The sequence below is a fragment of the Natrix helvetica genome, assembly GCF_964273705.1.
Source record: "Natrix helvetica genome assembly, chromosome: 6".
Classification (NCBI taxonomy): domain Eukaryota; kingdom Metazoa; phylum Chordata; class Lepidosauria; order Squamata; family Natricidae; genus Natrix; species Natrix helvetica.
The window spans coordinates 37,096,754-37,118,409 of NC_138553.1; the positions used below are offsets into that span (position 1 = coordinate 37,096,754).

The window sequence follows — 21,656 nt, forward strand, 5'->3', positions numbered from 1 at the left end:
TAAACTTATTTTTTTAAAATAATTAATTTGAAACTAAAATATAAACACGAACAGTGATCAAAAGCATTATCATAACTGCCTATATTTAAGGCATACCAAGAACATTTCTGCTGATGCAAGGTAAAGGAAATGACTAAGACTTTCTCCATTAGGTCCTCCCTACTCCACCCTAATTTATCTCTTGCATACCTAACCTTTTTATTAATGCTTAATTACATAAATTTACAAACGGCTACATATTAAAAGACCATTACATCCTTGTTTAAAGCCACAGTAAAGATGGATCAAAAGTTAGAAGTTAAAGAACACTCTTCAAGAATTACCTTCACCTGTCCTGTGAGACATATTTTAATTGCTAAAATAAATGCAGCTGAAAGTTTATGCTAAAACACATGTCAGCAAGACTTACAGGCAAAATGAATCTTGTCTCCTGGAAAATATGATTCCACCTTTCTCTTAAATATACTTCCAGGGCATCCGAGAGAATTTCTTCCACCTCCCCATTTCTTTCTACTTGCCTCTCCAGGATGACTGGAGCAGAAAATCTGAAGTATAAATCAGAGAAACTGCACCAATACGTTCATCCAAGTACATTTTTGTGGCATCGAAGCAGAAGCAGCCAGAAGCAGCTCACTAAGATGTTTCTTCTGTTCCTGTGCAATAGGAGGAACCCAGCATCAGCTGATAAGATATGAAAGGCTTTTAGAAAGCTGATGCTTAAAAGAAATGATGCACATCAATAAAATCTTTTGCAGATCTTGCCAAGCAATTCTATTTAAAAGTCTTAGTCATACGTTCTTGGAGCATGATCATCTTGGTTTACTTATCAGCTAGCAAATTTCAAATCTCATTTCAGATAAGTATGGGAGAGCGGCACTGGACATGTATCTGTTACCATCAATGTATGAAATTAAGCACTTTATAGAATGCCTAGGAAAGCTGTAAAATGCCAAAACATGGGAAAGTATCCAAGTATAAAATGCTGAATATTTCACACATTTCCTAGGCATTCTATGCAATGCAAAAAGGCAAACCAGCAAAGTGTAAAATACTCCCACTAAAATGCCATTCTAGCCTTCCTTGTTGCAACAAGTAGCTCAATCCTTTTTTTTTTGTTAAGAAAGTGTTTTATTTTGCATTTCTTCTTTCATTTTCATATATGTCTTTTCAAGAAAGGGTTAGAAATTCTAACTCTTTTCATGACTATCTTTTCTTTACTTTGCCTGAATAGATCTTGCCATTCTGCATAATGCCTAGGTCAGTGATGGCGAACCTTTTTTGGCTCGCGTGCCACAAGTGGGGGGAGCGCAGGGGGGTCGAGTGCGGGCGTGCCGCACCCATAATGCAACGCGCGACCCCCCCAGTGCGCATGCGTGCAAAACACGTGACCCCCCCATTTTTACATGGTTTTTTTGCCCTCCCCAGGCTCCAGGGGCTTTATAGGAGCCTGGGGAGGGCGAAAAGAGCCTCCCCCGACCCCCCGGAGGCCCTCCGGAGGCTTCAGGGACTGTCTAGAGGCTTCCCTGAAGCCTTCGGAGCGCTTAAAACCAACCTCCGAGCAAACCGGAAGTGACTTCCAGGTTGCTCGGAGGGTCGTTTTAAGCGCTCCGAAGGCATCAAGGAAGCCTCGGACGGTCCCTGAAGCCTTCAGAATGCTTAAAACGACCCTCCAAGCAACTTGGAAGTCACTTCCGGTTTGCTGGGAGGGTGGTTTTAAGTGTTCCGAAGGCTTCAGGGACGGTCCCTGAAGCCTCCGGGGGGCGGGGGAGGCTCTTTTCGCCCTCCCCAGGCTCCTATAAAGCCTCTGGAGCCTGGGGAAGGCGAAAAATAGCTTTTAAAAAGGTGAACTCAGCTGGCCAGCGCACACATGCGCGCTGGCCAGCTGACAGGGCAGCGCCTCGCGTGCCCTTACAAATGGCTCCGCGTGCCACAGGTTCGCCATCACGGGCCTAGGTATTATCTACAATGCTTAGGAAAAGTATATAGTATATTAAAATAACACAGATACTCATATTTTGTCTAAAATGTCACACATTCTATAGCTCTCCTAGGCATTCAATACAATGTCAGCTTTTCATACATTTCCAGAAACATATATATACAATAATAAAATAGCAGAGTTGGAAGGGACCTTGGAAGTCTTCTAGTCCAACCCCCTGCCTAAGCAGGAAACCCTATACTGTTTCAGATAAATGGCTATCCAACATCTTCTTAAAGACTTTTAGTGTTATGGCATTCACAACTTCTGGAGACAAACTGTTCCATTGATTGTTCTAACTGTCAGGAAATTTTTCCTCAGTTCTAAGTTGCTTCTTGTTCTACCCTCAGGTGCCTTGGAGAATAGTTTGACTCCCTCTTCCCTGAGATATTGGAACACTGCTATCATGTCTCCCCTAATCCTTCTTTTCATTAAACTAGACATGCCCAGTTCCTGCAACTGGTCTTCATATGTTTTAGTCTCCAGTCCCCTAATCATCTTTGTTGCTCTTCTCTGCACTCTTTCTAGAGTCTCCACATCTTTTCTACATCATGGCGATCAAAACTGAATGCAGTATTCCAAGTGTGGCCTTACCAAGGCATTATAAAGTGGTATTAACACTTCACGTGATCTTGATTCCATCCGTTTATGTAGCCTAGAACTGTGTTGGCTTTTTTGGCAGCTGCTGCACACTGCTGGCTCATATTTAAATGGTTGTCCACTAGGACTCCAAGATCCCTCTCACAGTTACTACTATTGAGGAAGATACCACCTATACTGTACCTGTGCATTTCGTTTTTCTTGCCGAAAAACCTTACTCTCTTCACCATTGAATTTCATTTTATTAGATAGTGCCCAATGTTCAAGTTTGTCAAGATCCTTCTGTATCTTAAGCCTGTCTTCTGGAGTGTTGGCTATTCTTGCCAGCTTGGTGTCATCCGCAAATTTGATGAGTTTCCCATTTATTCCCTCATCCAAATCATTGATGAAGATGTTGAAAAGTACTGGGCCCAAAACAGAGCCTTGGGGTACTCCACTGCATACTTCCCTACATGTAGATGCAGCTCCATTGAGGACTACACGTTGAGTGTGGTTGGTCAGCCAGTTATGAAACCACCTGGTGGTGATGCTGTCTAACCCACATTCTTCTACTTTATCTAGTAGTAGGTTATGGTCTATTTTATCAAATGCCTTACTGAACTTCAAGTAAACTATATCGACAGCATTCCTCTGGTCCACTAATTTTGCCATTTTGTCAAAGAATGCAATAAGATTAGTCTGGCATGATCTCTTTTTGACAAACCCATGTTGGCTTTTGGCTGTTACTTTATTTACTTCTAGGTGTTCACTAATTCGTTACTTGATTATCTTTTCCAGAATCTTTCCTGGTATTGAGGTCAGGCGGATAGGTCTATAGTTTCCTGGATCTATTTTTTTTTCCTTTTTTGAAGATAGGAACCACATCAGCTCTTTTCCAGTCCTCTGGCAGTTCCCCGGTGCTCCAGGATCTCTGAAAAATATAGTTCAGTGGTTCTGAGATCTCGTCTGCCAGTTCCTTCAGAACTCTGGGGTGCAATCTGTCCGGTCCTGGTGATCTGAACTTGTTTAGGGTAGACAGGTGCTCTTCCCTATTAAAATTTGTGTTCCTAATCTGATTTTTGTGGTGCTGTTTTTGACAGGTTAGACTGTTTTATCCCTTTGTGTAAAGACAGATGCAAAACATGAGTTAAATAGTTCTGCTTTCTCCCTGTTGCTTGTCACCTTCTTGCCACTTTCTCCCAGCAATGGACCAATTGTTTCCTTAACTTTTTTCTTGTTTTTAACATGTTGGAATACATTTTTTTTCTTATTTTTTACTTTTGTGGCAAGCCTTTCTTCATTGTAAGCCTTAGCTTTCCTTATTTCATCTTTACAGGCTCGGGCTATTTGCTGATATTCTGCCTTAGTTATGTCCCCCTCCTTCCACTTTTTATACTTACCTTTTTTGTCTTTCAGTTTGTCAGATAGTTCTTTATGCAGCCATGCTAGTTTCTTTTGGGAACTGTTATTTTTCTTCTTCATTGGTATTGTGCTAGACTGGGCTTTTATAATCTCATTTTTCAAAATTTCCCAAGCTTCTTGGGTTGTTTTCCCCTTGAGGATTCTCATCCATGAAATTCTTCCCAAGCTCTCTCTAAGTTTATTGAAATTAGCTCTCTTAAAGTCCAAGACTCTAGTTTGACTTTGTTCTACTACTTGTGTTTGCATAATGTTGAATTCCAATAAAGCATGGTCACTTGCCCCCAGGGTTCCTATGGCTTCAACACCTTCCATCATTTCCTCTCTGTTAGTGAGAATTGTCCAATATGGCTGATCCCTTTGTTCCCTTCTCTACTTTTTGGGAAACAAAGTTGTGTGCTAGGTTCCTTAGGAACCTGTTAGATCTTCCACTTGGTGGAGAGTTTGTTTCCCAGTTGATGTCAGGGTAGTTAAAATCTCCCATTACTATTGTGGTGTTCTTCCTAGTTAGCTGACTAGCAAAAAGTTCATCTACTTCTTTTGCTTGGCTAGGTGGCCTGTAGTATAGACCTATGGCAATATCATTTCCCCCCAACCTTTAATATTGACCCAAATGCATTCAAGATAGCTCTCATCATTGTTGTGCTCTATTTCTGTAGAGATGTAGTTATTTCTTATATATAGTGCAACTTCACCTCTTCTTTTATTTGGTCTATCTCTTTTAAATAATTTAAATCCTTCTAGCTGTATGTTCCATTTGTTGGTTTCATCCCACCAAGTTTCTGTAATGGCAGTAATATCATATCTGCCCTCATTTACTTGAATTTCTAATTCACCCTGTTTATTCCTCATACTCTGTGCATTGGTGTATAGACATTTGAGTCCATTTTGATTGACCCTCTGTTTACTGTCTACATAACCTGTGTTATGCCTGACTGCCCCTATTTTCTTGCAACTTGTATGATTCGTGCACGTGGTATGGCACTCACTATTAAATGCTTGGTTTTGCTTGACAGCAGGACTGATAATCTTACCCGCACAAACATCTATGTTACATGCACTGATAACCCTATGAATTTTAGATTGCTGGGGACAGAAATGTTCTGTATCAATTAATTCTCTATCCCCGCTGTTCAGTTTAAACAGAAAATCTGTGAATTTAATGCCAAGTAACTCAGTCCCTTTCTTGCATGGGTGCAAACCATCTCTTTTGTACAGTTTTTCATTGGACCAGCTGCAGGCATCATGACTAATAAAACCAAAGTCTTTCCTTTTACACCACTCCTTTAGTCACACATTAAACTCTGCTACACACTGGCCCTTCCCTTTTTGTTCCTTATATACTGGTAAAACCTCTGAAAAGATAAGCCTACAACCTACACTACTAATTTCATACCCCAAGCTCTGGAAATCATTCTTCACAGAAAGTACATCTTTTTGGGAGAGATCATTTGTGCCAAGATGTATAATAGCATCAACATCATAGTCCTTACTTGCATTCTTGACTATCTTAAGAATACACCTCTTGTCTCTGCTGGCAGTAGCACTTGGCAGACACCTGACCTCTTTTAAAACCTCCACATCCTTTCCTAAATTTACATCCCTTACGATTGAATCACCAACCAGAAGATGACTTCTCTTTTTGCATACCTTGATCTTCTTATGTGACTGATGTGTGATACCTGAGTCCCCATTTCGCTTTTCCAAAGAAAGTTCTTCATTTTGGACCATGATCCCCTGCTTATTTGAGTCATCATTATCACAACTACCTTGACCTGTCTCTTTAATGTCCCCATTAAGGTTGGCAAGGGCGCTATATCTGTTATGCTGGCTCAAAGCAAAAGTTTTGTGTTTATGGTTCACAGCTCTTACCCTGCCAGATCCCTCAATTGTCCAGACTGCTCTTCTCCTGCAGGAGCTTTGCGGTAGAGGGGGCTGATAGCGTTACATCTCCATAGAATGGAATGGCTGAATTGGGCACCTAATTTCTGCTTGGAGAGCAGAGGTTAGAGATTCTAGATAGGTAATCTGTCTATGTAGACTAGTAATTTGTTTACAAAGGGGACAGTATCCAAATTTGAAAAGAGTACTGCGAAAGACAGGTGCAAAACAGCTATTACATTGAAGTAAGCCGGTCATTTTGAAATAAAATAAATAATAAATAAAATAATATATATGATCTAGGCAGTTCTAAATATCAACCTTTTTCTACCCATGTTACAAGTTCTGTTGTTTTTATATAAGAGTCTTTCTGATAAGAGTCACCTGAAGAAACATTCAAAATCTCATTTTCAGAGTCAACAAAATAATTAAATACAGGATTTCAAGAACAAAAAACACACTTATCTCCCTTCAAAACTGCTTAATAACTGTGCTCCAAGAAATTATCTTGGTATTTAAAATTATCCTCAATAAATGAATAAATCATACAGATGTTGAAAACATACACAAAGAATAATAAATATTGTCACAAACCATGTGACATAAGCATTTCAATTGCATGATTGTCCTGACTGGAGTCATAAATGGGGTGATAAGGACTGAGATAGGAACCAGCTTTTCAGGTATTATTATTTCCTTCCACTAGCATCACCAGAAATCAAAAATTTAACTGAGCTGCAGACCTCAAGTTAGTTATCAAGAAAGATAGCCATATAAAGTCAAATATAAATAAATATTTATGATGTTGGCAATATATTGCTCCAGTATGAGAGCCACTTAGATGAACCAACTACCACAGTAGGTGGGACAAACTGTGTCACAACTGAGGGTCCCCATATATTGCAATCCTGTTGCTGGAGCAGCCATGGGCTTCAGAATCCACATATTCATTTTATGCCACAACAAAATAACTTTTGACATCCAGAATGTAAAACTAAGTCTGCTGGAGCTCACATTTCCATCATTTACCACTTGTCTGGAAGTATAACTTTCAACCTTGCCTGCCAACTACACAAAAGAGGCTGATGTATTTGGAAAGGAGAAAGCCTAGACCTTGCTCGCCCATCAGATCTATGAGTGCAGCCTTGGGGATAGATCAAAATGACCCATTTTGGGAGGGGGGACTTTTGGCAGTCTTGCATTAGAGATGTCAAGGCCTGTATCTGTTTCTTGTCATGCTTTTTTCATACCAATTTCTCACTAGCAAGCTATCTGGATTGCTCTATCCTCTCCCCTTGGGATGTTTTTCTTGGACATTACCTCTGACCTTCACAATGCTATTTAGTTGGTAGATGGTCTGTTCTGCTTTCTCCTATGCTTCTGAAAAGCTTGTTGGTCATTGAGCAAATTTTCCAAAATCACAGTTTGGCCAATCCAATCTTCATGGAAGATTGTAAAGCTGTATTTCTACAACTGGATGTAAAGCTTTAGTTGTCCTCTACCCATCACCCATTGTCAAGCATAAAAGCAAGGAGGACAAATGTAAATTCAGAACAATACTTTCACTGCTTCATTGTAATCTAGCAGCAAGACAATGGGCATGATCCTTTCTCTATGGATGAGTGTGTTATATAATAACTCAGTTCATTCTCCACTTGGATGAAGTCATTTCAGGCCAACTATGATTGCCACCTGCATTTTTGATAAACAGTTCCAAGCCTTCTCTTCTTTCAGAGAATTTGTTTTGTCTTAAGAATTATCAGGTTTCTCTGTGCCTCCTTAAAGAGCAACCAATCATGCCAAGGACTCTGACTTCATATCGGAAAGACCCTCCCTGACTATTGTTAGGGATCATGTCTTTGTACTGGATTTTTCTATCCAACTGGCTACGAAGCTGAATGTCCAGTTTATTGCACCCCTTTCTCTAACAGCACAAATTGAAATATATCCAATTCTTCACTGTTCTCCTGGTCCCGGAACACAATTTTTCATTCAAATGGGCAGGGGAAAATAATTCAGCGTAGAAGGCATTTTGACTGTCAACACAGGATGGGTGGATTTGAATACTTGATCCACTGTAAAAATTATCCATAAACTGAATATACTTGAGATATTATTACATTCAAATACCACATCTCCTTTAACAGTTCCATATGTAACATCTTATCTGCCAGTCCAAATTATCTGACTGGCAATCAAGGCCTTTGTACCTGCCAGAAGATTTTAATTCTGAGGAATTAAAAGATAGAAACATCCCCTTCCATGTCATAAAATGGAGGGATTGAGGGGAGGTGTTAATTTTTTTTAGCTCCAGCCAAAGGAGAAATGAAAATGGAAGAGATGGCACAGTATCCTCCAGCTACCCATTACCAGAAATAGGGAGGTGAGAAACATGTGACATATCTAGATTCATAGAGGGAAGAAAAGAGAAAATAGGAAAAGTATTATGGTTGAAACTCACAAAGAGCAACTGGTTACTAGACTAGAGAGAACCATTATACAAACTTCTCTCAGTTGCCTCTCAAGTCGTTTAAGAGACCTGCCAGAATATTCATTCGCTCAGAAAGACAGGAGGAAAGGATTAGAATATTCTAACCTAGCCAAACTGCATCTGAGTGTCTTCCGCAGTGAAGCTGAATGCTGAATAAAGTTTGGAGAATCATGATTTACTATCAACTGGTGTGAAGCTTGACAGGTAGTTTGCATAAATCTAATTTGCTAATTTTACACTTAATTTTCTGTGTTAACACTAATCAGAAGCATAAAAACCCAGTTAAAATATTATAATAATAGGGATAAATACATCAAGAAAAATACCCAATAAATTACATCACAGCATAAAATGTATAACCTTGGAATCTTGAGTATATATACATTGAAAACCTGTTCATTAGCAATAACACTGAGAATGGTTTGAAAAACCATCAAATGTATTTTGCTTTTTAGTCTACATGTCAGTAGGGACCACTTCAAGTTTGCACATTTTTGCTCTCATCCTCAATAATTCCCTTCTCCATTTTTTAGTTAATTATAAGTCTACTTTTATATCCTGTTTTGGATGCTGAGACCAAATCTTCTGAGGGAGATATTCTTAACAGGTAAGTTTTTTCCAGAATGAAACTAAGCAATTGTAACTGGATATGCAGACCTATGTAAGTTCCTATAGTAGGCTCTCTGGATATTTGGGCTGTACAAATACACATGCACTTTTTAAAAACCCAATAGTTTTCAATTACTAACAGTTTAATATCTGAATAGTACTATAAAAACATAATGATAGCTTGTTAAATCTATGAACCATTCAAACTGATATTAGAAGTTTCCAATGCCTTCCTTATGGCTACTTTTTTCATGAATATGAGAAGAGCAAAGCAGAACGCTAAGTTACAATACAGTACAGTGGATACCTTGGTATTAAGTATTGAATTTAGGACAGAAGCCCTGTTGTACAAAAATAATTTGATGTGATTTGCAACTGTTTATTAACACTATATTTAGCTTTGGATGCAAAATTTAAACTGCTCTTACATCCACATTTCAATAATTAACGCTGGCATCTTTTTTCTTCCTCAAAAGGTTTAAGTTAGCTAAACATTAGTGTTAACAGTCTCTAATCAATACAGTATAAATACCACTATCAAAATAATAAATATATAATAATGCAATGCATTACTTATGCCTTAAGCTACATTCATTATCATAAACTACTTAGCAGCCATTTTAACAAGCTGCAGACTTGTGCTTCATCCAACTGTAGCCCAGTCAGCAGCCACTGTTACACTACCTTATTTTTATTGCAGCTGATCACTATAATGTAATGCTGCCCCCTCCTTTCTTTGCATTATGTATTTTGAATTGTAACGGTGAGAAAGAGATCATCTCCTAATAGTCAATCTAGGCTTCTGCAGCATTCGTATATATTAATAAACATACTTATATAGTACTTGTTGCATTAATACTAATACAGAGGTGATGTTTAAATTTTTTATTATTCTGTTCACATACAATTTAAAATTGATAGTATTTCCAAAGCAGAATTCAGTTACCGGTATATTCTTCTAGTGAGCTATATTATAGAGGGAATGTGGGAGAGAACAGTAGAAATACTTTTGGCCTTATTACTAACATTTTTCCAAATCAATAGCTCATAGGGAGCTTTTATATACAGATATTAGAATTTATAAACTAACTTAATTCAAATAATCATGTTTTTATCAATTCTATCACTTCTATCCCATTGATTGGATTTGGATAGATCAGGCTAAAGATTCCCCTAATGTTTTCTAGCAAACCAATTAATATCGTTAGTTTTTGTTAATGTAGTTGCATGTTTGTTGTGTCTTGTTGGTTCCAGATTACAAACCATCTTGAGTCCCAGATAGTAGACAATACACAAAGTTTTATACTAATAAACAAAGGGGATATTACGTGGTAATTCATATATCTTGAAGAAAGACCAGTTCACTAAAACGTGTCATAATAAAATGCTTAGCACTTATGTTTCCAGAAGATAACTGTTTTGCTGAAAGCGAGTAGTATTACCTCGCTGCAAATACGCGTTATTTCTGGGAGATCTGGTGTGAAACCTTTCCTCCAATTATTCTTAGGTTGCGATGGTACGTTTGCACTGTACTCAGTGAGACTTACTTCGAACGAGACATGAATAATCTGCTAGTCACACTTGGGTTCACACCAAACTTCTCCAACTCAATTAATACCACTATTCCTTCCCTTCGGAGGCGAGGTTTCACCATCAGAGACATGGCTGGATTCAACCGCCCTGGGAAATCTTCCTCCTCCTCCGAGGGCCCTGCAAAGAGCTCCACCTGCCCTAGCCACGCGCTCGTTCTACGACGCCACCTCGTTTCGCCAACGGCACCGTCAGAAAAAAAAAAGTAGCCTCTCCATCTCTACCAACAGGCACCCAAAACCTCTCCACCAGCCCCTTTGGCTACGCTACGCACCTCAAACACCACTTCGTCGTCAAACTCCGGTGTCATCCTTCTCCGCCATCCGTTTCCCTCTCCTCAGGCACCATGGGAAAGCGAGTCCGCCGAGCTCGGCGTTATAATCCCCCCCCTCCCTCCGACAAAGCCCCACCGCGGCGGCCCAACAACTATGGCTACCCAATAGCCACTGCGGGGAGAAGGGGAGGAGAAGAATCTGTGGCGTTGCTGCGCAGATTGAACGGGCCGAGGAGGTCTCGCGGAGGAGGAGGAGGGCGCCTGCACTGACGGCATCTTGCCTGCAGGGGTCTCTGTGTTGCAACTCGCGCGGGGTAAATCAGGGAACTTTGCTTTTAGATGGCAAAGACCGTCGGAGCTCGTTCGGTCCGTCAGTCTTCCTCTCTTCGCTGCGGGAATGTTATACAGGAACCGGAGCGACGGGCTGCGGTTTTCGGCGGACTTTACCCTGCTATGCAGGCACTGTGAGAGGGGTTGTTATGCATTAAAGGGGGACAAGGAGCGGAGTGAGGCAAAGCGCATGGAAGGGAGGCACCATGAGTTCAGCGGGTAAGTGCTCGGCGCGACGAGCGGAGCGCGAAGTTAAAAGCGCTGGGAACTTTTCTGGCCACCGCCACCGCCACAGATGTGGCAGGTCAAAGTGCAGATTTTAAAAATGCCCCGTGCCAGCTGTGCAAGAGGGACATAATAGGAGGAAATGGCTTCCCCTCCTCAGAGCCCTCTCCGCTTCTTGCTCCTGCCTGTTCCTTAAAGCTCCAACAGAGATGGGAGGTGGCTTAAGGGTCTACTTGCGAGAAACTCCTCGGGGTTGGAAGTGCGAACTCTTTTTCCTTGTCTGGCGTTTGCCTTCATTTCTGAGTTCTTTGTTTCATTACCCAAACTAGGTAACTTCACCAGTGCTACTTACCTAGTTTGTTGCCTAGTTTGAGTAATGAAATGTCTACAAGAAAACAACCAAGCTCAGGGAACATCAAGGATTTCTTTGTTTTCTTATCTTTCCTGAGTCAGGGAGAAGCGGGGAAGATCGACTACCCTCGAAATAAAAGCTCTCCGGGACTTGCATGTCCTCCACCTTTACTTTATTTCTCAGCCCCTGTTCTTATCTGTTTGTGAGATCTGTGTTATTAAGTTTTCCTAGTGAAGAACACCTTCAGAGCGACAGCAGAGAGTGAAAAAGTAACCCTTTCTGAACTGTTAAATATTATCTAATACAATTTATCCCCCCCCCCCCGCGATCTTATCAGTTGGGAGAACGATCTTTCGGCTGAACTACACTTTCCTTCGTTGTTGCCGGGATTGATGAGACCTATATAGGCTAACACATCTGGAGGAAAGCTGAAATAAACAAACCCCCAATTTCCTGCCTTCTGTAGTTGGAAAAGAATCCATTTTTGCTCTGTGTTTTCTTTTTCTTTTCCCATCGTTTTTGGGAGTGCGGAGATCACCTTAAATAGACCCGGGAAGTACTGTATGGGGAAAAAAAGACTTTCCACTTTTTTTCCAGGCAAGAAAACTTAAGGATTGAAACATTTATAGGTTTTGTGTTTTATGTGTAAGAATTTAGATTACTCTTGTGTGTAGCTGTATTTTGTGCAGATATGTAAGGGAATGATTTAAGAGATCCTTTGTTGAGAAGTTACACAAGTATGTTGTGGCAATTGTTAAGGGCATTTTGATATTATGTTTTGTTGACATTTTGAATACTGAATATGAAAGTAACTCTAAAGCTGTTAATTACAAATAAGAGTTCAGGAATGGATTTGAAATAACGTAGTAAGAGTTTTGTGATTTAAACTTTGCTTTGCCAATCAAAAAAGATAATTGTTTATAATTGTTTTCCTATCTCTGCCTAAGTCATTGGCATGGTTTTTGCTATCTGTTACTTTCATGTGAATGCCATTGCTCTTGTCAGAGAAAACATTTCTGTTTCAAATGTGGGAATTCACACATTAAATAGTCTGCAATGTGTTTTTAAATAGTGTATTTTGAGAGTAAATCAAAGGTGTTTTTTTTTTGAGGTATGACCTGAAGATTACCTATTAATTTACTTATAGAACAATCATACACATGTTTATTCAAAAGTAAATTCTAGGGGAATCAGGGTAGCTTAAAGGGTGCCTTCTCTTGACACACTAAATACTGTAGCAGACTACCCAATTACATTTAAATAGCATACTTTAACAAACAGCCTGCTAAATTAGTTTATGATCACTGCATTGTGAAAACAGCTATATCTTGAGAGCATGTAAAATTGAACTTAATCAGAAAATCAGCCGCTGGTAGACATATAATTATAATAGAAAGTTTAATTTTAGACACTACTTTTGGCCAATATTTTGTTTGCATCATACTTAATTGCAAATAATTGAATTTACAGTTTTCTTCTTGAAGTCAACTTTTTGGATTTCATTATTTTCTTATAAATGTATACAGAATTGAAGAGACTGCCCTAGTAAAATATATGGTATAGCAGTAATTGTGTTATTTTGTTCTCTGGGTTTGACATAGGCGCTGTCAGTACTAAAGTGCTCTGAATAATAGTGCTTTACTGGAAAATATACAGTATTTTCACTGGCAGTGAAGCAAACAATTGGATTAAAAATAGTTGATAAGCAACTTCATAATAAAGTGTGTATCTATATGTATCTATGATAACTTCCATGTTGTTGTAGTGTGATGAAGAAATGGAACAGGATATCGTTTATCTGGATACAGCTATTTTAGTCTGTTTCTGTAAACATGTATATATACTTCTTGTGCTTGTATGCTGTATTTTATTAGTATATAAAGTTGTACATTAGTATTTATGAACTTATTTTTGTATGAACTAACCAGAATTGTGTGATTATGCAGCTTCCTTTTTTTCTACTGAGGAATAAGTATTTGTATATATTAGGAAGGAGCACAGACAGACATGAAAAGTGGTATGGAAAAGTCATAGAATCAATATAAACATGGTAGTCTAGAAATTTATGGCCCTTTGGAATTTAAATGCATATTGAAAGCACCACTAGATTTTTGATAGTAATTGTTGTCTATAGGATTAAGTCTGTATAGCACTAAAGCTCAAATTCTTATCTGTTGGTGACGCTGACACATAGCTTATGCTCTGGACTTTGTAAACTGTTATCATGTAATGTTTGATCAAGTCCCATATCTCTTACTTTTATTTCTTGCCTTATAATTGTTGCATGGTTGTCTGTAGGTATATTTTAGAGTATTGTTAAGTTTCTTTCTTTCCGTTTATTTTTTTACAGATTCATAACTGCCATATAAATATATAAAAAGTTGTTTTTGCTTTCAGTAATGTTATATATTTTCTAAAACAATATTGGGTGATAGAAGTAAAAAAGAAATGCTATTAAACAGCTATTTTTAATAAATGTAGGTAGTCATCAATTTGCAAGCATTGGCTTACTGACCTTTTGGAGTTAGGATAGCATTGGAAAACTGACAATTGATACTCGCACTCACAACCATCACAGCATTCCTATGGCTATATGATAAACATTTGTGTGGTTGACATTTGGAATTTACTTATGATGATTGCAGCATCCCAGAGTCATATGATCACCATTTGCAACCTTCCCAGCTGGCTTCCAACAAGCAAAATCAATGGGGAAAATCAGATATAAACCTTGGAAGGATGGAAGTAAACCTTGAGCTGGTTAGGATCAAACACCTGCAGTGCACAGAATTAGCCAGCAATACTGCATTCTAACTACTGTGCCACAATGGCTACTGGTAGAAGGGGTAGAGAAGTCAATCAAGGTAAAACTAGCAATTTTCTGGGCTTGCAAATCAGCTTCAGGTCTTGATTTTAAAGTTGTTTGAAAGCTAGGCAGAAGTAACATTGACATAGCAAGAACATATGAGTTAACACCTGCCCCTACTTTTAATTCTTATTAATTGAAGAAAAGTGTTGTTTTCAGTGTTCTTTTTGAAGATTGTTGATATCTTCTGCACTATGACTGTTCATGGAGAGGCAAAAGACATGATTATGAAGAGAGAATGTTAAAAGTCTATCCAAATTTCCTTTTTTAAAAAGCTACTCTTGGTTGAGCACTATAATTCATATGACTGTTTGCAGGGACAGAAAATTGGAAGAAAACTTAGTTAAATGCAATTGGCTTAATTCTTGCAGACATTGCTTAAAGCACTCTCATAATTTTGATGCGTATAGAATTTCTATTTCTTTTCAGATTGTGTTAAGTTAGTGTTAGTTCCTGTTAGCTTTGGCTCTAGGTTACCCATACATTTTCTAGGTTTTGTGGAGTCAGCTGAAAGGATTTGTTTATTTTTTGAAAATGGCAGTTAGTAGTTTTAGCAATGGTGAAGTTGGAATGAACCAGTGGAGGTTTTTTTCCTACCTGAAACTCAATTCATGCTTTGTTTAGAACGGTGGTTCCCAAACTTTTTCAGTCCACCATCCCCTTGGTGCTACAAACTGATCCCCAGTGCCTCCCACCCAATGGTGGAATTCAATTTTTTTTTCTACTGCTTCTGTGGGCGTGGCTTGGTGGGTGTGGCTGGGGGGGTCATGTGACTGGGCTGTTTGCACGACAGAAGGATGATAGTAGCAGTAAAATTCAAAACTGTAACAATTCATTGCACATTTATTCAAAATCAATTTAAAAACCTTTTTAGTTAATGTTAATTCAACAAAAATTGTTGAACATGATCCGGTGATAACCAGGTTTTCAAAGTCTGATAGTCATTTATCAACAACCTTAGTAACTAGTAACTTAGTAAACTCAGTAAAATTTAGTAACTACTTCACTGTTCTTAGTAGATGATAATTCCTGTGTAGATATTGAAAGAAGTAATCTCAGTAAGGTATTATCACAAAGCACAAAATTGCAACAGATATCATTAAGATATCACAAACGTACACAAAAAGATGTTCTTGTAAGAAACCCAAAATGGATAATAAACACTTTTGTCTTTTATCTAAAGTTTTTCATCTTTAGATCAATGACCTTAATTATTCTTTCTCTCCCTCACAAACATACACATATACCAGTGGTGGGTTTCAAAATTTTTAGAACCTATTCTGTAGGTGTGGCCTATTTTGTGGGCATGGCTTGGCGGTCATGTGACCAGGTGGGAGTGGCCAACTTGTAAAATATGGTGAAACTCATTTAACAATGCTCTTGCTTAGCAACCAAAATGTTGGGCTCAATTGTGATCATAAGTTCTCTTTCTTTTTCTTTCTTTCTTCCTTCTTTCTTTTTTATATCTCTTTCCCTCTTTCTTTCTTTCCTTTCCTTTCTTTTCTTTCCTTCTATTATTTCTTTCTTGTATGTCTCTCTCTCTCTCTCTTTCTTTTCTTCCTTTCCCTTCCTTCCTTTGTTCCTTTCTTGTCTCTTTCTCCCCCACTTACTTTCTCTTTCCTTCTTTCTTTTTCTTTCTTTCTCTTTCTCCCTTTGTCTCTCTCTTTTTTTCTCTCTCTCCCTGTTTCTTCCTTTTATTCTCTCTTACTCTCTCTCTCTCTCTCCCTCCCCCCCCACTCTCTCTCTCTCTCTCACATACACATACCTTCCAGTTGGTGAAAATTTCTGTTTTGCCAGCTGGAAAGCTGGCAAAGAAGCCTCGTTTTCCCTGCCACCTGCAGCTCTTGGAGGAAGGAGGAAGGGAAGTGAGCCCTGGGCCTCATCTCTGCCTCCTTCCTCGAGAGGTGGCTTCTGGGATGGCCAGCCTCTCCCGTCACTGCACCCTTCATTCGCCTTTCACCCAGAGGATCTGCCAGTGGGGTGCCTGCCATTTCATCTCCCGAGAGAAGCTTGGGAGAGACATGAGGCTCCTGAGGAGGATGCTGGACACCAGGGGTGGCAGTGGTGCCTGCTGCTACTCCTGGTAATGCAGGCTTCTTGGAGAGCATTAAGTTGCAGGCGCACTGATTCCAGCAGCTGCGTTTTCCCTTGAAATTTGCTGTCCTGGCAACCCGAAGGGGACATTCTCCCAGCGGCATCTCAGGCGCTCCCACCCTTAGCTGCGAGGGAGTGAGGGTGGCTGGGTGCAGTTTGGCACCTCAGATCATCGAGGGGCCTCACGCGCCTGCTCGCTCACATGGCCTGAGTGCTTCCAGCAGAAATGGGAAGCGCGGGGATCTTAATGTAGTAGGGCGGGGGAGGCTGGAGCGGGTAGTTAAATAAATAAATTTGACTTTGCTTCCTTGCACGGCAAGAGAGAAAGGTGCCTGAGAAGCCACTGGGAGAATGTTCCCTTCGGGTTGTCCCCTTAGTGTCCTACTGCCACCCCCCTTGCCTCTTAGCGCCCCCCTGCTGTCCCCCTTGCCTCTTAGTGGCCCCCTAAGTCATCCCACCGCCCCTCAGAAGGCGGTACCGTCCACTTTGGGCACCACTGATTTAGAATAAATATTAATGCTGAAGTATTCTAGTATTGAGATAGGTTTCAACATTTATTTAATTTAAACCCACTTCTCAGAAAGACATTCAAGATTGATTGTCCTTTTTAAATTATTCATTTAATTTATATTCATTTGGGTTTTGAATATATTGGTGATTTTCTAAAAATTTACATGGTAACTTCTTTTCTCCTTTTCTCCCTCCCTTAAAGTTCTAAAGAACATCTTCCGGGATTTTGTGAGTCATTTCCTTTTATGTTTACACTTTCAAGCATCTAAAGGATATCACAGTCATTGGAAAAACAGCATATATATATAATATATAAGTTTGCATCAAACTGGAAGAAGAATTATGTATTTTTGTTGTGCATAATGCTAATAGCTATTATGGGAGAACAGTGGTAAGGAAACATTTAATTAAGAAATTAAGAAAGAAAATAAACTGATACTTGAATAAAAGAAGTTATTTTATAATGAAGCTTGAAGAATACTGCTTCACTGGCAAAAGTCTAGGGAAATATTTGTTGCAATTCCCTTTGTGTATAAGAAACTGCTTTTATTCTGAGATTTTAGAAATAGTTTTACATTTGAAAGCTGCCACTGACAAATTATTTACTATCATGATTGAGCAAAGAAGTCTGAAGCATTTTGAAGGAGAAATGAATTGCTAAACCTCACTGACTGTGATTCATACTTGATAAAACTTTTTGTAGGATGTATATTTGATGATGATAATCAAAAGGCAAGTTTCAACCTGAGGTAAATTGAACAATAAAGGAGTCCTGAATTAATTAGAACTGTATGTGGCTGCTAAACAATTTGGGGACTTTCCTGTGAAAAATATTCTTTTATGAGATCACTGATAACTTTTCACTTTAATTTATAGAACCCCAATTGATTTAATAGAGTCATGACATAGGGTAAGATTGAGAGAATAAATATTTATTGAAAATACAACTTGAGGCAATGGAAACATGAAGCTGTAACTTCTATCGTGTTTCCCCCAAAATAAGCGCTTGGTCTTATTTTTGAGGAGGTCTTGTTATTTTTAAGGTGCAGGAGGCCCCTTAACATCGGCACATGGATCAGCTGATCCAGAGAGGGCCAGAAGTTCTGTCTCTGTTTCTGGCACACTCTTTCCAGCCCTATCCCTCTTTTTGCGGCTGCCACTAAGAGAAGGGGTGTGGTAGCTAGGATTTGCAGAAGCGACCTCCGCATGGCTGTTCTATATGGATGGCAGGTGCATGGGGCATGTTCCCCCTCAGGTAATGGCGGGAACTGGCTATGCATGCATTTAAATATTATAGGGAGGGCTTATTTTTGGGGAAGGGCTTATTTTAGTGCATGTGCTCAAAAGCCCAATTGGGCTTATTATCTGGGGAGGACTTATTTTCGGGGAACAGTGTAAGTATGCAATTTTCATTTTGAAAATTAATCATGCAGGCCACATGACCACGAAGACTTCTTTGGACAGCGCTGGCTCTTCAGCTTTGAAACAGAGATGAGAACTGCCCCCTAGAGTCGGGAACAACTAGCACATACTGTATTTCCCTGAAAATAAGACAGGGTCTTTTGACCCCCAAAATATTGATTAGGTCTTATTATCTGGGGGGGAGCTTATTGTTTTGGGATTGCCAGGTGGCTAGTCTCTTGTGAGTGGGCACCCGAAGAGCCACGCACAGTCTCAGGGGCAAACAGCTATGCTGTGCTGTCACAGCAGCGCAATACACCAGCCATGAAGTGACCCCGCTCACGAGCAACCACCCGGCAACCACCCTTTCTAGCTGGGCAGAGCACCACTCACCGACCCAGTGATATCTCAAAGGCGCTAAGCCGTGTGGTGCTCTGCCCTCCCCACAGCTCCCGTGGCTTGGTGCATTCGGGATACCTTTAGGTCAGTGCATGGCGCTCTGCCCGGCTGGAAAGGGAGGTTGCGTGAGCGCCTATTCCATCCCCAGCTGGTGTGCCTCCCAACCTCACTATGCCCTGGCCCAACTCTCCCTGCAGGGCCAGGGTGCTGCTGCCGCTGCAGCGCTCCAAGCATAACCTATTCTCCGGCTTCCAAACCGGAGATCCGCAGCCGAATCTTTCGGCAGCGGCCGTTCTGTGAGTACGCTTTATGGTTGTGGGCTGGGTGCCAGCAGAGCGTATTCCCAGAGCATACAACCATAGAGCGTATTACCAGAGAGGCAACTTCTGGAAGACTTGGCATCCTACCTCCGTGCTTTGGAAGCTGCAGAAAAAGCCATGCGGTGGCAGCGGGCGGCGGTAACAGCAGAGATGCCCTGGCTCTGCAGGGAGAGGTAGGCAAGGGCATCGTGAGGCTGGGAGGTGTGCAAGAGGGGAGCGGAAAAGCCGTTTGCGCAACCCCCCCTCTCCAGCCATGCAGAACCCTATTCAGTGACCTAGGGGCATTCCGAAGGCGCCAAGCCACAGGAGCCGGAGGGTGGTGAACGGGCTCACGTGGCTTGGCGATACCCCTAGATCAGTGAATCAGATTTGACTGTCCATTTTAGAAAAAAAAATTGATACCAGTAAGTCTGTTGCAGGTGTGAAAGAAAAATATATTGGCACATGGAGACTTGAAAATCTTCCATATCTTCCAAATCAGCTGGCCGATGCACACATGTCCGCTGGAGCTGAGGGCTGCCGTACTAGCAAATATGGCTCCGCATGCCACCTGTGGCACATGTGCCATAGGTTCGCCATCACGGTTCTAGAGAATTCCCTAGTTCAGATATGGAATTGTTACCTCATCCATGAAGTCTTTAAGAAGATATTGGATAGCTATTTGTCTGAAACGGTATAGGGTTTCCTGCCTAGGCAGGGGGTTGGACTAGAAGACCTCCAAGGTCCCTTCCAACTCTACTATTGTATTATTGTATTATTATTAAAGATAGAATATTTCTGTGGTTGAGATGGACGGTTGGATATCATCAGCATACTAATAGTACTGGATCCCAAAATGACAGATGATTTCATCCAGCACTCTCATCCAGCGCTCTCAGATGATTTCATCCAGCGCTCTTAAACAAAAAGGGCAAAAGTATCAAGCCTTCAGCTCAAATGATAAGCCTCAGACTCAACTTCTCCCTTGAATTAATACTGACTGGAATCAACCACAGAAAAAAGGAAATAACGATAGCACTTAGACTTGAGTCTCCTCCGCATAGTCTAAAAGGGTATGGTGATTAATAATATTGAAAGCCTCTGAGAGGTCAAGATGAACCAGGAAGGATGGACACACCATACCCATTCTGGCTTTGCCAAAGCTTCTTTGTAAATGTAATCAATGGCGTCAAGTGCCCCAATCAAACCCTACTGAAATGGGTAAAGATAATATGGAAACTGAATTATGAACCAAAGACAGATGGGTGGTGTCTAAATTTGACAAATAAATAAATTTCTGTTTGTGTTCTTTGGAGTTTGGATATGTGTGGCAAATCCTCTATCACTTATACATCTAACCCTCATTGTTGAATTCTTGTGCAGCATCATTATTAATGAGAGAAGGCACCAATTGATAGAAAAGACTGCCATTTTTTGCCATTACTTTTCTAAGAGTAGTATTCAGGTTCATAGATTTGACAGCTTAACTTTACTAGATGTACGTCTTGCTGAATTATTGCTGAGATTATATAACAAAGTCACAGATGATAAATCCTTATTCTGAGACAAATTCAGGTCAATTATTCCAGAATTCTGATGCATGTCTTCCATATTTCTTATTAATATGGCAGATAGTCCTCAACTTATGATCACACTTGAGACCCGGATTTTCATTGTGAGTCGTTGTGATTGTAAGTCAAATGATTTTACAACAATATTTACAATGGTCGTTAAGTGAATTTCATGGATGTTAGCTGAATCCAACTTGCCCATTGGACATTTTTTGCAGAAATTGGCAAGAAAGGTTGCAAACCAGAACCACAGATGCTGCAATGGGTCATAAATGTTAGTTGGTTAGCACCAAAATTGCAATCATGTGACCACGAGGAGGGTGCAGTGGTAGTGAGAGTACAAGTCGTAAGTTATGTTTTCCAAGGCTGTCATACCTTTGAACTATTGTTAAACAAAGGGTTGTAATTCAAAAACTATTTGTAAATATTTCATATTCCTAATGATGATTATAGAGTAATCTCTACTAGTTTGTTCATAGAACCATAACAGATTATTGTATTTTTTGGAGTAAAAATGTAGGTCAACAGAGGTTATTAGTGTAAAATTTAGTCATGAAATACAAGGGAACTGGAGAAAAATGGGAGACCATCTGATTATTCCAACTACAGCTTTTAGAGCTTCAGGATACATTTAGATGTTTTAGTCTTTATACTTTTTTGTATCCTGCTGAATGTTAAAGTGAGGATAGGCTACTTCATCTCAGTGTGGGGACAATCTTGCTTTTTTTTAAAAAAAGTTATGTTTGTCTCCAGTTGTTCAGGACAAGCGTCTACTGTGAATAGGGAAG

The 21,656-nt window shown here is 40.0% G+C and overlaps 2 protein-coding genes across 5 annotated transcripts in view; one reads left to right on the forward strand and one right to left on the reverse strand.

Moving 5' to 3' along the window:
• Positions 1-11,115, reverse strand: part of VEZT (vezatin, adherens junctions transmembrane protein) — a 34,159-nt gene extending 23,044 nt beyond the window's left edge. Inside the window, exon 1 of one of the 3 annotated variants that reach the window (XM_081958565.1) lies at positions 10,822-11,115. In XM_081958565.1, coding sequence (XP_081814691.1) covers positions 10,822-10,857 — 36 coding nt within the window. In that variant the 5' untranslated portion in view covers positions 10,858-11,115. The remainder of the gene's footprint in view (positions 1-10,821) is intronic. The other 2 variants (XM_081958564.1, XM_081958566.1) reach the window with 2 other exon arrangements.
• A 28-nt stretch (positions 11,116-11,143) lies between these two features.
• Positions 11,144-21,656, forward strand: part of FGD6 (FYVE, RhoGEF and PH domain containing 6) — a 62,904-nt gene continuing 52,391 nt past the window's right edge. Inside the window, exon 1 of one of the 2 annotated variants that reach the window (XM_081958563.1) lies at positions 11,144-11,370. In XM_081958563.1, coding sequence (XP_081814689.1) covers positions 11,358-11,370 — 13 coding nt within the window. In that variant the 5' untranslated portion in view covers positions 11,144-11,357. Of the gene's footprint in view, positions 11,371-12,195; positions 12,326-21,656 lie in introns of those variants that run through there. The other variant, XM_081958562.1, reaches the window with a different exon arrangement.